Genomic DNA, 15,188 nt, shown 5'->3' with positions numbered 1-15,188 from the left:
GAAGGAGAGGGACAAAGACGGGGTGGCAGGGAGAAGAGGAGGGTGAAAGACAGAAGGGAAAGGAAAAGAAAGAGAAAAGAGAAAGGAGAGAGAACCAGGAGGCGGGGAGAGGAGAGAGAGAGGACTGAGCAAGGAGAAGGCCGAGCTGAGGGGGAGGGTGGGCAACGCAGAGCGGGGAGAAGCGTGCAGAGGCTGGAGGAAATGGAGACCAGGTAAGACGGAGACTGAGCCAGCGGCAACACGGCAGGATGGGGAGAGAGAACCAGAAAGATGGAGATGGAGCCGGAGACAGTGAGAGCAAGACAGACGAGCGCTGGACAGAGGCGGAGGCTCTCGGGTGCACAGACTCAGCCCAGGGGTGGGGAAGCGTGGGTGCTGGTCCCGCCACCTTGCGGGCCTGGCCCCTCCCACTCACCAGCTGACTGGGGCTCAGCCTTCCCACCTGCAAAATGGGGGTGCTGATGGCACCTTGAGCCCCTGCCTGCCACATGACAGAGGCCTGGGGCGGTATCAGCGCTCAGGGATCCTAGCTGTCAGTGTTGTGCGTGATGAGAGGCCAAAGGAAGGGAGGAGAGAGGGGACACAATACCCAGAAAGGCATGACGGTTTCGTATCCCGTGGGCGGTCTCCACACCGGTCCTGGATTTCTGAATCTGACAGGTAGGTAGGGAACTGTCTTGTCCAAGGAACCAAACTCCAAAACAGGTGAGGTTCCCTCTGACCCGGGATCCAGGAAGCCAGGCTGTGTCTTCTCCAAGGAGGCAGGCCTGGCCGGACTCCCAGGTCTGAGGGAGGGGGCTGGGGGGCCTGGCTTCCTGGGTCCCCAGTGGAGAAGGGGGCTGTGGACTTGGACTTCTGAATCTGGGGGAGGAGAGGAGGCTAGGGGGCCTGGATTGCGGGGACCTGTGGGGAGGAAGGGGCCTGGGGCCTGAACTCTTGGGTCCCTGGTGAGGAAGGGGCCGAGGGGCTGACTCCTGGGTTCCTTGGGGAGGAGGGGGCCGGGGGCCCGCATTCCTGGGTCCTGGCACCCACCCGTAGAACCGACCTTGCGGGGCCTTCGCCGCACACAAGCTCGTGTCTGTGGGTCCGTGTCGGGGGCTCACCATCGCGGCTGGGGCCTCCCCGGCCCTCCCCGCCCTCCCTGGCCCCCGTCTGTCCGTCCAGTCCATCCGTCTGTCTGTCCACCTGCCGCGCCCCCCGGGCTGAGGTAGGAGGTTGTATAGTTGAGGAGGACACCCACGGAGATCACTATACGGCCTCCTAGCTTTCCCCAGGCTGCGCCCTGCACGGGACGGCCCGGCGGGGACCCCTGACCCCGGTCCCCTGCCCCACCCCGCCAGGCTGGGGAGAGGGGCTGCCGCAGGGATCGTGGGAGGAGAGGCTGGGCTGTTCCTCGTGTCCTCGTCCCTACATTCCTTCCTGCCCCTTCCCTCAAAGAGTTTCTCTCCCATCAAGATATCTCTGTTTTGCTTCCTCTCTGTCTCTCCAGCTCCGCTGGGTCTCTGCACAGTGACCTCTGAGACCCTGTCTCCATCTGTCTCTTATGGTGCTTTCTGGGTCTCTGACGCTCCCCATGTCTCTCCATGGCTTGGTTTCTGTCTTTCGGGCCCTCACGGTGTCTCTGTGCCATGTCCATTTCTGCTGCACCCCACTACCACACCCCAGGGCTTGGCGGGCCCCCGCACACCGTACTGCCGGCCTCTGGGTCCCTGAGACCCTTTAACCTGTGAGGACGTCCAGGGTCACAGGTGAGGTTCTTGGGAGCCTGGCATCCGGCCCAGCCATCAGCCTGGGGTCCGACCCCTGACCCCTGACCCGACACACCCTTCCTCCCTGAAAACCCTGGAACCTGACATTGGACTGGAGACTGCAACCTGACCTCTGACCCTGTATCTTGAGCCCCTCCCCCACACCACTGTGACCTCACAAAAGTCTCCAGCTTCTCCACAGGCTGAGACCCTCCGCTATGGCCCTTCTGGCCGCAGGGAGCGCTGTGCCGTCCGCCCTGGTGGCCCTCACGGTCTTCCGGGCCTCCGCCTGGGCCTGTCTCCTCTGCTTCACGTCTTACAATGAGCGCCTCCAAATCTGCCAGATCTTCGTCGGCCTGGAGAGCCCCGACCTCGAGAAGTGTGAGGAGGCCTTAACAGATGCCTTTAAGGGCCTCCAGGACACTGAAATCAGTGAGGAGACACCCCACATCCTCCAGGGCCCCGAGGGGGGCATGTGGAAGGAGGGACCAGAGAGGCCTGGAGAGACTGAGGGGAACAAAGGTTCAGAGACGGGAGGATGGAGACTTTGCGGGGGCCAGAGACTCAGAGACGGGAGGACAGAGGCTTTGCGGGGGCCAGAGGCTCAGAGACGGGAGGACAGAGGCTTTGCGGGGGCCAGAGGCTCAGAGACAGGAGGACAGAGGCTTTGCGGGGGCCAGAGGCTCAGAGACGGGAGGACAGAGGCTTTGCGGAGGCCAGAGGCTCAGAGAGAGGCAGAGGAAGGTCCACTTTGGGGATGTGGTGTTGGGGAACCGCTTCACCCCAGCTCCTGCCTCCGACCTCCAGACTACGAGGAAAGGAGCCATCTGCACGACGCCTTCACCCAGATGACCCACTCCCTGCAGGAGGTGGCCGCCGCCCAGGGTGAGTGAGGCGGGGCCGGCAGCGGCGGGAGATGCGGGCTTGGAGCCCCCAGGAGATGGATGTTTGTGCGGGGAAAGCCCAGAACTTGACAGCGATCTCGCAGGAGGTGACGCTTGGAAGCTGAGGGAGCTGGGCAGCCTTGTCGGGGAGAGGAGATGGGCAGGGGCTGGTGGAGACAGTGCAGAAGTAACTTAGAGTCTCAAGCCAGCTGGGATCAGGGAGATGTGCGTTCTGACCTCACTGTGTGGCTTGCCCTCTTCCTGGCTATGAGATTCTGGATGCATCATGGCTCCCCCGCCCACCCGGGCCTCAACTTACCCATCTGAGAGATGGGACAATCTCCTTGCCTCCCAGGGTGGCCTCAGAGCTCAGTGAGAGGCAGGGCTCCCCCAGTGAGACAGACTTCAGGGAAGAGATCTTCCTCTAGGATAAAACACACATATTCCCTACAGTTAACAAAGTAATTCCACATTTTTGACATGTGAGGCTATTAGGGGGCCGGAAGACAGGTAGGAACAGGGAGAGAGAGGATGATTCAGGTGACAGCTGTGAAGGGAGACAGGCACACGTGACAGCCTTGGGGTGGGTGAGACACACACTCTAGAGAAACACATACATGTGCCGGTGGGGAGGGACCTCAGGGCTGGGGCGACCCTTGCGGCCGAAGGGCAGCATGAGCAGTGATCGCATCAGGCCACCGTGGTCACGTGACACAGGATCCCCCACCCCACCCCCATGCCCGCAGTGTGCTGGAGACTGGGGGTGGGAGCGCTCACTGCTTTGCAGCATAAACTGGCCACGTCAGTGGTCTGGGGGCTCTGCACTTATGTCTACATCTTAGCTGTTACTTCTTTCGCTTCCTGCTCTTGCCACGGAGCTTCTTTGACAAAGATCCCTAAACGTGAGGCGGTTCCCATCTATCCAGGGGGCTCCCGGGGGGTCCAGCATGGAGAAGACTTCAGCTGCGGATCCCCCACCCCCAAAGGGAGAGCTGAGGAACTCAGAGCTGACTGGGGAGGAGGGAGGAAGATTCCAGGAGATGCCTGTTCTCCCCGGTTTAGGCCAACTTGTCACACAAGGTTTTGAAAAGAGCAGAAACAAGTCCAGCTCTGAGTGTAGAAGACCCTGGCGAGGGCTGTGTGTGGGACCGACTGGAGCAGGGGAGAGCGTGGAGGCTGGGAGGCCTGGGTGGAGGCTGCTGTGAAGGAGGCCAGAGCTGGGGTGGGGATTGTGAAGGTGGAGAAGAGGGAATCGGGTAGAGAGAGTCAAGGGCAGGAGGGATGGGGCTTGGATCTGATGAGCTGTTCAGGAAAAGGGGAAGAGGAGGATTAGGGGCCGTGTCCGGGGTCTGCCTCCATGCCTGAGGGGGCAGTGGGTCATCCCTGAGACCGGGAGCCTGGGAGGAAGAGCAGGGGTGGGGGCAGATGGCCAGCTGGGCGAGGATGTAATGACTGCGAGGGGCCTGGGGGACATCCAGGGTTCAGCTGGGAGTCAGGGAGACTTGACACTCTGTCCTGAAGGAGCAGGGCTGTGAGCCGGGGAAGGGCAGGGTCAGCTCTGCGTGTAGGAAGATCCTCTGGGGCCACATGGAGGACGGACTGGAGGGAGATGGGAGGCTGGGAGAAGCTGGTACTCCACAGATATTTATTGAATGTGCCAGGAACACCACCAGGGACACAGCTGTGACCAAAACTGCAAGCCACCTGCCCTCAGGTTGCTTATGTTGATTATTAAACATAACAAGTGAAATGCCATTGATGTCAGTTGGTGATCTGTGCTGTGGAGGAAAACAGAAGGGGAACAGAATGGGGTGGCCATTGGGGTGATCAGGAGAGTTGCAAATGAGAAGGTCCAATTGAGCAAAGACTGGAACGAGGGGACAGTGAGAGCCACGCAGATAACCTGGGGAGAGAGCTTCCAGGCAGAGGGGAGAGCCAGTGCAAAGGCCCTGGGGCCAGTTGTTCTCTAGCCCCACAGTGTATGTCAGACTCTCCTGGGAGCTTATTAAAATGCAGACTCCTGGGCCCCTCCCTCTGTTTCTCAGCAGTAGGTCTGAGGTGGGGCCCAGAAATGGACATTGCTAACAAGTTCCCGGGAGCTGCTGCTGCTGTTCTAGGGACACACTTTGAGAACCACTATGGTGGGCCCTTGGTCTGACCTTAGCCAAGGTGGCTCCTCTTTCCAGCTTATACTCAATGACCATCACTTTAGCCAGTCTCTTCGGCTTTTGCTCTTGATATGGGGAAGCCATTGGAAGATTTTAAGGAAGGAGAGGGTCTGATTAAGGCCACGTGGGTCAAGGGCAGAAGCAGAGAGACCAGTGAGGTCAGTGGTGGCTCGGACCAGACGCAGTGGTTCAGGTGGGCCCAGACCAACCTGCCCCTTATATGGAAGATGCTGTGTTTTGTTTATATATTTTTTTGCTGGCCACGTGGTGTGGCACGCGGGATCTTAGTTCCCTGAACAGGGATCGAACCCGTGCCCCCTGCAGTGGAAGCTCAGAGTCTAAACCACTGGACCACCAGTGAAGTCCTGGCAGAGTTACTTGTTAATTATCTTCCTAAAGGATATCCTTGTATCAGCCCTAGGAGGTGGAGTTTTATAGCCCCATTTTCCAGATGGGCAAGTTGGGGCTCAGCTAGACAGGGAGGATGGACCCAGGAGATGTCTGGACCAGACATATATGGGGTGAGGGGTATGGGGAGAATCGAGAATGACTCCCGGGTCTCTCCCAAATGGAGGACCTGAGAGATGGACGTGCTGACTCAGAGTGGCTCCCGGTGGTGGCAGGTGACACTGTTAGTGTATGTAAACCATGGAATGGATAATATGGTGTCAAGGAGGGCAGTGTATGTACCACAGGTAGTGGTCGCATGTGGAGGCTCTGGAGTTGGACCACCTGGGTTCAAATCTAGCTGTGTGACCTTGGGCTGCCTTCCTAACCTCTCTGTGCCTTGGTTTCCCCATCTCAAACTTGGGGATGGTAATACCAGTAGTTGACCCTTCTATGACACGGTGTGCCAGGCACCACTCCAAGCACTTAGAGACATTATCCCACATGGTCATTTAAATGGCACCTGGCACATAGTTTGGAAGGGGAATGCTTTTATGTTGTATGACATTCAATCCTCCCTGCCAACCCTGTGAGGTAGACGCCAATATTGTCCCCGTTTTATGAACGAGGAAACTGAGGATCAGGAAGGTTAAATACTTGGCCGAGGTCACATAGGGAAGAGGATGTGTGATGGCTAGCTCAGGTGTGCGACAGGTGTGCTTATCATCGGAAGAGACAGGACTCAAACCCAGATGATCAGAAACAGTTGAAGTTCCTAATGAAGCACCTCTTTTGGGGGAGACTTTATAACATCCACCCGCGCCCCCTTGTGGTTCAGTTGATATAGCCCCTGCCCCTTGGCCTCTCTGGTTATTTCACTCCATCCCTACTTTCCTCCCATGCTTCTCCCTTGCCCCATGGCTGACTTGGTGTATCCCTTCCCCGTGAGTCATTTGGTTTGGTCCACACATATTCCTTAGATGCCTCCTCCAACATCCTGGCCTCTCATTTGAGCACACGACTCGGACCACATCCTCCCGACCATCCTGCCATCTCCAGACCACATGCCTGCCTTGTGGCCAAGGAGAGACCACTAAGTCCTTGACCCCTCATTTTGAACCTGCTTCCTGGCTTCAGCGCCCCCTCCAGCTTCTACCCAATGATCATCACTTCAGCCAGTCTCTTGCCAATATTCTCAATTCCCTCCTCTGTTTTGTATGGTTTTAAATTGCAGAGAAACCTGCACTGGCTTAAGTAAGCTAGAAGTTTATTTCTCCCATAAAAAATAAGTCTTGAGTTAGGCACTTAAGGCTAGTATGGCAGCTCCATTTTCCTGGGAACCCAAGCCCCTTCCAGCTTTCTGCCTTACCATCTTAGGGTATACCCCCTTATCCTCATGGTCCTTTATAACTGCTAGAGCACCAGCCATCAAATCTAAGTTTCAGGCAGCAGGATGGAGGAAGGGGAAGGGGTCAATAATATGTCACCATTTCTCTCTTAAGCCTGCTTTCTGTAACTCACACATGACATTTGCACTTAATCTCAGGGAGCAGAAGTTGGTCATATGATCACAGCTAAGTCACATGACCACAACTAGCTGCAAGGGAGGTTGGGAAATGCAGTCTTTTAGCTGAAGCTGGGAAGGGTGCTTTCTCAGCTAAAATGCAGTATTATGTTACTAAAGAGAAAATAGATATTTTGAGGCAACTGGCAATCCCTGTGTATTTGTTTGCTAGGGCTGCTGTAACAAAATACCACAGACCGGGTGGCTTAAATAACAGAAATTTATTTGTTCACAATTTTGGAGGCTAGAAGTCCAAAATCAAGGAGTCAGTGTCAGCAGGGTTGGTTTCTTCTGAGGCCTCTCCCCTTGGCTTGTAGATGACTGGCTTCCCTCTGTGTCTGTGTCCAAATTTCCTATTCTTCTAAGGACATCAGTCATATTGGATTAAGGCCCACCCTAAAGACCTCATTTTAACCTAATTACCTCCTTAAGACTCTATCTCCAAGTACAGTTACATTCTGAAGGACTGGGGGTTAGGACTTCAACATATGAATTTGGGAGGGAGACAATTCAGCCCATAGGACCCTGCCACGTTTCTCGATTTCCAAAACCGCCTCCACCTGTAAATCATTCCACCCGTCCACTTTGACAAAACCCCAAAACATTATAGCTTGGAGGCCATTTCAGTGGTCAAAACTCAAACATCCATAAGGACAGAGAACATAAAAAGAGTGAGGGACTTCCCTGGTGGTTAGGACTCCACGCTTCCACTGCAGGGGGCACAGGTTCGATACCTGGTCGGGGAACTAAGATCCCACATGGTGCCATGTAGCATGGCCAAAAAATAAAATAAAATAAAATAAAGAAGAGAAAGAAAAGGAAGGGGAAAAAAAGGAGTGAAAGAGGGATAGAAATGAAGAGGCTGGGAGCTCTGTAAAAGTGGGTGTGTGCCCTGTCTGAAGGGGGAGGCTGCTGCTACGCTCCGGCTAACTGCTGCCTCATGGAAATACGGTCTCTCTTACAGCTCTTCCAAGTTTCTTAAAGGGATGCCAAACATTTTATGTGACTTTTCCCAAATTTTATATGATGGCAACTGGTTCATTTTAAAAAACACTTTCCAGGCCAAATATAACACATCCAAAGGATTGGGGTCACTGCCTCCAGCTGTGGTCTCCATTCCAGTTGGATCCTGGAATTCATTCTACACATACTTATTTCTAAGACTCAGGGCCCTCTCCTGGGTTCTGAGGACATAGCACTAAGAGACAGACTTAAATGATCACTATGTATATATAAAATATGTATTTGTGGGCTTCCCTGGTGGCGCAGCGGTTGAGAGTCCGCCTGCCGATACAGGGGACACGGCTTCGTGCCCCGGTCCGGGAAGATCCCACATGCCGCAGAGCGGCTGGGCCCGTGAGCCGTGGCCGCTGAGCCTGCGCGTCCAGAGCCTGTGCTCCGCAAAGGGAGAGACCACAGCAGTGAGAAGCCCGCGTACCGGGAAAAAAAAAAAATGTATTTGCAAACTGGTGAGAGCTATAATGGAATGAATGCAGCACTATTAGAGACAAAAACAGGGGACTGGATTAGATTATACTTGTCAGGGAAAGCCTCTAAGGCGGTGGCACAAGGTGTGACATGAAGGATGAGTAGGAGTAGGGGCAGAGATGTGCTGGAAACTGAAGGCGGCACGTGCAAAGGCCCTGAAGTGCCAGAGAATATGGTTCTTTTCATATTAGGGGAAACGAAAGGTGGGTATTAGGGATGGAATAGAGAGGGAGAGTAAGCCAGACCATAGAGCCTCGGAGGCCTTGGAAGACATGTGACCTTTATCCTCCCCTTTCCCCTCAACAAGATAACACAGATGATGCTGAGGGGTTCCATCAGAGAGGTTAGTCCAGAGTCAGCAGAAGGAAGGAGGTTTGGGGATCTGTCAGCCTTTGGGGTAGACAGGGTAGGAGGATGTGGCATATACCAGAGACATGGGGGTGGAGAGGGGTTGGGGGAGGGGCACAGGCACGATGACGGCGAGTTCTGTCAAGCTCGGCCAGCCTTGGGGAAGGGTCTTTACTACAAGGACTCCCTCTACCCTCCAGGGTCCTTTCAGGTTGCCTTTCCTCATGCCGCGGAGAAAATGCAGAAGATTATATTACAGCTTAAAGAAGGTAAAATAGACCATCTCCTTCCCCCAGGCACAGACAATTAGAAAACCCCACTCCCGAGACCCCCATCTGCTCCCTTCAGCGCAAACCCCTGGCCCGATCTCTGAGCCGAGCTTCCCTTGGTGGGTCACTCGGGACACAGCCTCTTCCTCTTCTTGGACCACTCTGGGTCCGGCCCCGCCCCTCCGACGGAAGGTTATCTCTAGCTGGAACGCTTCTTAGGACGGTCCTGTCCCAGATTAGCCCGGGCCTCTTCCTGGATCTCTGTGTCTGGCCCTGTGCACTCTGAAAGGTTTCCTTTCCAACCGGGCCGCCTTAGGGGCTACTTCCAGCCCAACCACACCTCTAACTGGGCCCCCTAGTTAGACTTTGTCCCCTCTGAGCATCGCCCAGGATCTAAGCCCGCCCCGTTTGACGGAATACACCGGAACTGGCCCTGCTTCCTTGGTGAGAGCAGCAGGCCTGCCGCCCTTTTCCCTCCACCCCGTCTTAGACGCTAGCAGCAGGCCTGTGCCTGACCTCTTAGTGGAATGCTGCAGGCCTGGCCCCGCCTACAGGTGGAATGCAGCAGGCTTGGCCCCGCCCCCTAGGTGGACCGCGTCAGGCCTGGCTCTGTCCTCTTGGAGGAATGCATCCGGCCCAGAAACGTTTCCTCTAGGGGAACTTAAGGTGGGCACCTGCCGCGACTTCCAGGGTAGTAACGCTTGCTTTCTCTCCGCAGTCCAGGCCTGCATCCGTCCCTGCGGTAAGCACATCATTCAGAGCTCAGAATTGCGGGGGAAGCGGGGTGGTAGGTGTCGAAACCTGGGACAAATGGGAGAGGACGGGTGGGCCTCTGATCCGAAGGGGGCCAATACGAGCCCCGGGGAAAAGTAAGTAAGCCAGGTATTGTTCACAAACCTCATAAAAGGCGGGTCCGAAAACCAAAGCAAACCAATAGGGATCCTAGAGGCTGGAGCGTGGTGAGAGCTGGCCAGTGAGCACAGGGAAGGCGGGGCCCAGATTCTGTCTGGCAGGTAGAATCCAAGGAGGTTAAATAGACCTTAAGGTGGCCGAAGGGACCCGGACTAGGGGAGGCAGATGGAGTCCAGATCCAGCGTTCCCGTCCCATAGGACTCCAGGAGGTCGCCCGGCGTTTCCGCTGCCGAGGATGCTACTCTACGGTCTGCGACCTCCCGTTAGACTGCCCAGGTGAGGGGCGTGGCCTTGAAGGGCAAGAAACCTGAAAAACTGGAAGAGGGAGCTGAGTGCGGAGGAGGCGTGGTCTGGGGGCGGGGCCGGACGTGGGCGGGCCGAGGCGGTGATGAGGACTTGTCTTCAGTTCAGGACTTGACGGTGACTCGGGGTCATCAGGCTATGTTCTTTTGCACTGTGAACTTCCAGCTGCCTAAGGAAGAGATCACCTATTCCTGGAAGTTCGCAGGAGGTGTGAGTCGGGGAGGGTCCAGCATGAAGACAGGAGGCGGGTTATGCTTTACTAGAGGATGGGGAATCAGGATGCAGAGGGTGGGACTCGGTCTAGATTCAGACTTCGTGCAAGGGGAGGGTCTCGGCATTTAAGGTAAGGGGCAAGCTCACAATGCAGAACCAGAGCTCAGGGGTGGGTTATCCGTAGTTTTCGGCGGGAGAGCAAATACTAGGCCCAAGAGGCGGAGTCAAGACTTAGGAGGCGGGACTATGCGTGAAAGATCGGCGAATAAGAGCTGAGGGTGGGGCCAGGGCTCAGAAAGTCGTGGTCTAGCTCGGGGGCGGGGCTTTACGTTGTGGTTTGGCGAGTCGGGGCGGAGAGAATCTCTTCTGGGCTCGGGGCTGGGGGCCCTCCTCCTCTCGCCGCTCCAGCCCAAGCGTCCCGCAGCTCCGGACTCAGGACCTGTCCTACTTCCGAGAGATACCAAGGGCCCGAGGATACCTGGCTCGGATCCGGCCGGTGCAGCCCACGCACCGCGGCACCTTCTCTTGCGTGATCACACACGACCAGCGGCCCCTGGCGCGGCTCTACTTCTTTCTGAACGGTGCGGGAGGGGCGGAGCTGCGCGGCAGGGGCGGGGCTACGTGAGGGGTGGGGCTCGTGCCCGGCTGACGTGAGCGTCCCCGCAGTGACAGGTCCGCCACCGCGCGGGGAGACTGAGCTCCAGGTCTCTTTTCGGGAAGTGTTGCGCTGGACGCCACGGGAGGGGGAGATGATCGAACCCTGGACGCCCAGCCTGGGCGAGCTGCTGGCCAGGCCCGAGGCTCTAACGCCGGGCAATCAGTGCCTGCTCGCGGCCGCTGTGGCCTTAGCCTCAGCCAGTGCGACCGTGCTGGCGTGGTGAGTCCCTGGGACCCCAGAATCCCAGCATCTGGCTCTCCGTTCCCAGACCCAAGAGTCTGGGTCCCCAGCCCCTCCTCCCTCAGATCCAGAAGTCTGAGTCGCCAGACCCTCTTAGGAGTCCAGGCCCCCACCCCGTCCTTCCTCAGACCAGGAGTCATAACCCCCAACCCCTATTTTCTCAGATCTAAGAGTCCAAGCCCTATCACCACCTTTGGGACCTAGGCTCCAGGACTCAGATTTCTGGTCCCCAGCCTCTCTCACACACACACACGAACATCTCCTTTTTTCCCCAGGATGTTTTTTCGATGGTACTGCAGCGGCGACTAACAAAGCTATCTTTTTTATCCTATTTCCATCCCTAAAATAAAGACTCTATTTCAGCTCTCTAGATTCTTTCATCTTCGAAGGTGGTCACTACTAACTTAGGAGGAAGAGCGGCACACCCCAAAGATGCCCAGGTGCCCATGCCCCCATAACGACGGTAATAGGCGCAGCTGTTGCAGTGCAGGGTCCTGTAATGAGGCGTTAGGTGCAAGCCCAGACCCCTCCCCGGATTTCTGGCAGCATCCTGGACATTTCCGCCTGCAGCAGTCACCTTTCAAGAGTCCTTGATATCGCCCTGAAAGGCTGTTCCTCCCCCCAGACTTTCTTGCTGTCATAAAGGGCACCATCATCCACCCAGCTGCTCAACCAGAAACCGAAGTTGCGTTTAATTCCTCCTCCACTTCCAATCTAGTTCCACATCTCAGCCTTTTCAATTCCTAAATATCTCATGGAGATGCTCCCTCTCTGTGGTCTGCCACCGTCTCTTGTGTGGATCACTGCAGCAGCCAGTCCCCACCGGCCTCCCTGGCTCTGCTCAGCCTTGTGCCAGTGCAGTGCATTCTCCACAAAGCAGCCAGAGTGATTTTTTTTTTTTTTTTTTTTTTGCTACTTTGGCTAAGGTTTTATTTATTTATTTTTGCGGTACGCGGGCCTCTCACTGCTGTGGCCTCTCCCGTTGCGGAGCACATGCTCCGGACACACAGGCTCAGCGGCCATGGCTCACGGGCCCAGCCACTCCGCGGCATGTGGGATCTTCCCGGACCGGGACACGAACCCGCGTCCCCTGCATCGGCAGGCGGACTCTCAACCACTGCGCCACCAGGGAAGCCCTAAGGTTTTATTTTTTTAAATTTTTATTAGACTGTAGTTGATTTACAATACTGTGTTCCTACTGTACAGCAAAGTGAATCAGTTATACATATACATATATCTACTCCTTTTTAGATTCTTTTCCCATACAGGTCATTACAGAGTATTGAGTAGAGTTCCCTGTGCTATACAGTAGGTCCTTATTAGTTATCTATTTTATATATAGTAGTGTGTATATGTCAATCCCAATCTCTAGAGTGATATTTTGAAGTTTGTCAGATCAGGTCACTCCTCTGCTCAGAACCCTTCAGTGGCTCCCCATTGCTATTGGAACAAAATCCAGTTCCTTGCGAAGGCCTCCAAAGGCCCCCAAGGTTCTGGTTAACTTTGTCCCACCCCACTCTTCCCCCTTGATCTTTCTATCTTGCAGCTCCTCTGGCCTTTGCTCATTCGTTGTATTCATCATGATTCTTCTCATTCTCTCCAGGACCTGGGTACATACTAGTTTCTGCCTAGAATAATGTTCCCTTTTTTGTCTAGTTAACTCAGTTATGATTTCCCCTGAATGGCCTTTACATGCATTGACCCATTTAATCTCCAGGACAAGGCTGTGTGGGCGGACACTGTGTTTATGTGCCTGACTCCACTTCCCTCTCCTCCCGCTCTTTACTCTCTAGCCCCACTGGCCTTTTTTTTTTTTTGTCCCTTGAACATGCAAAGTTCAGTCCTGTCCCTGGGCCTTTGCACATGCTGTTCTTCCTACTTGAAATGACTTTACTCTGAACCTCACAAAGCCACCTCCCTCTCATTGCACAGGTCCCAGCTCAAATGTCACCTCTGATGACTCCCCTCCTCCCACATGACATCCCCCTATTTTATTTTATTTTTTAATTTTTTTTGGCTGTGCCATGAGGTTTGATGGATCCTGGTTCCTGACCAGGGATCGAACCCGGGCCCTCAACAATGAAAGCACTGAGCCCTAACCACTGGATCACCAGGGAGTTCCCAACATCCCCCTATTTTAGCTTGTGCATTATACGTGTTCAGATCTAATGTAAACTTATTTTTTAATTTGGTTTTGTGTCTTCCCCACTTAAAAGGTAAGCTCCTTTATATTCTTATTCACCGATGTGTTCCCCTTCAATGATTCATTCAATCAGCAAATATTTACTGAGCGTTTACTATGTGCCAGGCATTTTCAAGGCACTGTAGACACAGCAATGAAGAAATCAGAACAGACAAAAACCTGCACCCTCAAGATAGGCGGAGGGGATTAAGAGACACAAACTATTATGTATAAAATAAATACACTACAATGATGTAATGTACGGCACAAGGAATATAGCCAATATTTTATAATAACTTTAAATGGAGTATAATCTACAAATTATTGAATCTGTTGTATGCCTGAAAATTATATAATATTGTACATCAGCTGTACTTTAATTTAAAAAAAATCTGCACCCTCATGGAGTTTCGATTCTCATCGATGGTCAAAAAATAAACAAGAAAATTATGTAAAAATGTGCACCAAGGCATATGATAATATATGTGATGGAGAAAATAAAGCAGGGAAACGGGATGTTAGGGGGAGAAGGGTAGCAATAGGATCTTTGGAGAAGGCCCCACCCAAGAAGTTGCCCCTAGAATAAAGGCTTGAAGGGGATGAGGTATGAGCCATGTGAATATATGTGTTAAGAGCGCTCCAGGCAAAAGAAACAGCAGGAGCAAAGGCCCTGAGGCAGGGGTGTGCCTGGTGTGTGCAAGAACAGCCAGGAGTTCAATCCACTGGGAGCAGGGCTTTAGGAAATGAGTATGCAGTGAGGTCAGAGAGAACACAGAGGCCGGGGGGGGGGGGGGGGGGGACCAGTTCATGCAGGACCTTGGCCACCCTAAGCTCTTGATTTTCCTCCGCATGAGATCATGGTGTTTTTTTTTTTTTTTTTTTCATGGTGGTTTTTGAGCCCAGGAATGTCATGATTTGATTTGATTTACATAGCTCCTGCATGGCTAACAGACCATAGGGGGCAAGGGTGGAAGCAGAGGTCACTGTTAGGTGGTAGGCCAGGCATGAGGTAGCAACTTTAATCCAGGGAAGAGATGCAGCTCGGGGACAAAGCAGTGACAGTGAAGGTGAGGAGTGGTGGTCCTAGATCTGTCATGTAGGTAGAACCAGTGGGATCTACTGACGGATCAGCGTGTCGGATATGAAAGAAAAGACAAGGGTCAGGATCAATGGTCAGGACAGCAGCAATGTCCAGTAGAACTCTCTGCCCTGATGGAAACGTTCTAGACCTGCCCTGTCCAGTATGGCAGCCACCAGCCACATGTGGCCATGAAGCACCAGAATTGTGGCCAGTGCAACTGAGGAACTGAATTTCTAATCTTTAATAGTTTTCATAATTTAAATCGTCCCACCTCTGTGACAACAGAAGTCATAGAGGCATGTGTCTGGGTATCCTTAACTAGGGATCACAGTCTCTTTGCTTAATTGACTAGGAGCTCCTGGAAGGCAAATTCTGCCTCTTAATTGCTTCTGTATTTGCAAACCTGGCAAAGTGTGTGGAATTCAATAGGAAATTGATAAATGTTTTTGTGGCCGATTGGATCAAAGAATGAATGAAATGAGATGATAGTGTCGGGTACATAGTAGGTGCTCTGTAAGTATCTGAATGAAGAGTTGAGAAATTCCACCCTCAAAACAACCCTGATCCATGGGACTCCTATCACTATGTTCCAAAGAGGGAGTCCAGGCTCCGAGGAAGGAGGGTATCCTGTCTAGTTTCAAACAGCTGGCACCCCAGATGGAGCCACGAGTTCCCAGTTCTCAACCATTCAGCCCCCTTAATTCTCAAAAAAAATAAAGAAAAAGAAGACGAACGGAGGAGGT

At 53.8% G+C, this 15,188-nt stretch overlaps 1 protein-coding gene across 8 annotated transcripts; it reads left to right on the top strand.

Annotated features, from left to right (window-relative positions):
- The first annotated feature begins 1,313 nt into the window (after window positions 1-1,313).
- On the top strand, window positions 1,314-13,843 carry SPACA6 (sperm acrosome associated 6). Of its 8 annotated transcripts, XM_030847756.2 has the most exons (10): window positions 1,314-2,180; window positions 2,556-2,633; window positions 8,788-8,856; window positions 9,575-9,598; window positions 9,967-10,044; window positions 10,175-10,279; window positions 10,503-10,507; window positions 10,709-10,865; window positions 10,951-11,161; window positions 11,458-13,843. In XM_030847756.2, the coding sequence occupies exons 1-10, from the start codon at window positions 1,967-1,969 to the stop codon at window positions 11,489-11,491; spliced, it is 975 nt and encodes a 324-aa protein (XP_030703616.1). In that variant the 5' UTR covers window positions 1,314-1,966; the 3' UTR covers window positions 11,492-13,843. The 8 variants fall into 8 exon arrangements, with proteins under 8 accessions (XP_030703616.1, XP_060145204.1, XP_060145199.1 ...); XM_060289221.1 differs by lacking the exon at window positions 10,503-10,507 and having other exon boundaries at window positions 10,709-13,843; XM_060289216.1 differs by lacking the exon at window positions 10,503-10,507 and having other exon boundaries at window positions 1,314-2,633; window positions 10,951-13,842.
- The last annotated feature ends 1,345 nt before the right edge of the window (window positions 13,844-15,188 follow it).

The sequence above is a fragment of the Globicephala melas genome, chromosome 19 (assembly GCF_963455315.2).
Source record: "Globicephala melas chromosome 19, mGloMel1.2, whole genome shotgun sequence".
Classification (NCBI taxonomy): Eukaryota; Metazoa; Chordata; class Mammalia; order Artiodactyla; family Delphinidae; genus Globicephala; species Globicephala melas.
The sequence above is the reverse complement of the archived record's forward strand: the minus strand, read 5'-3'. Positions and strand labels throughout refer to the sequence as shown.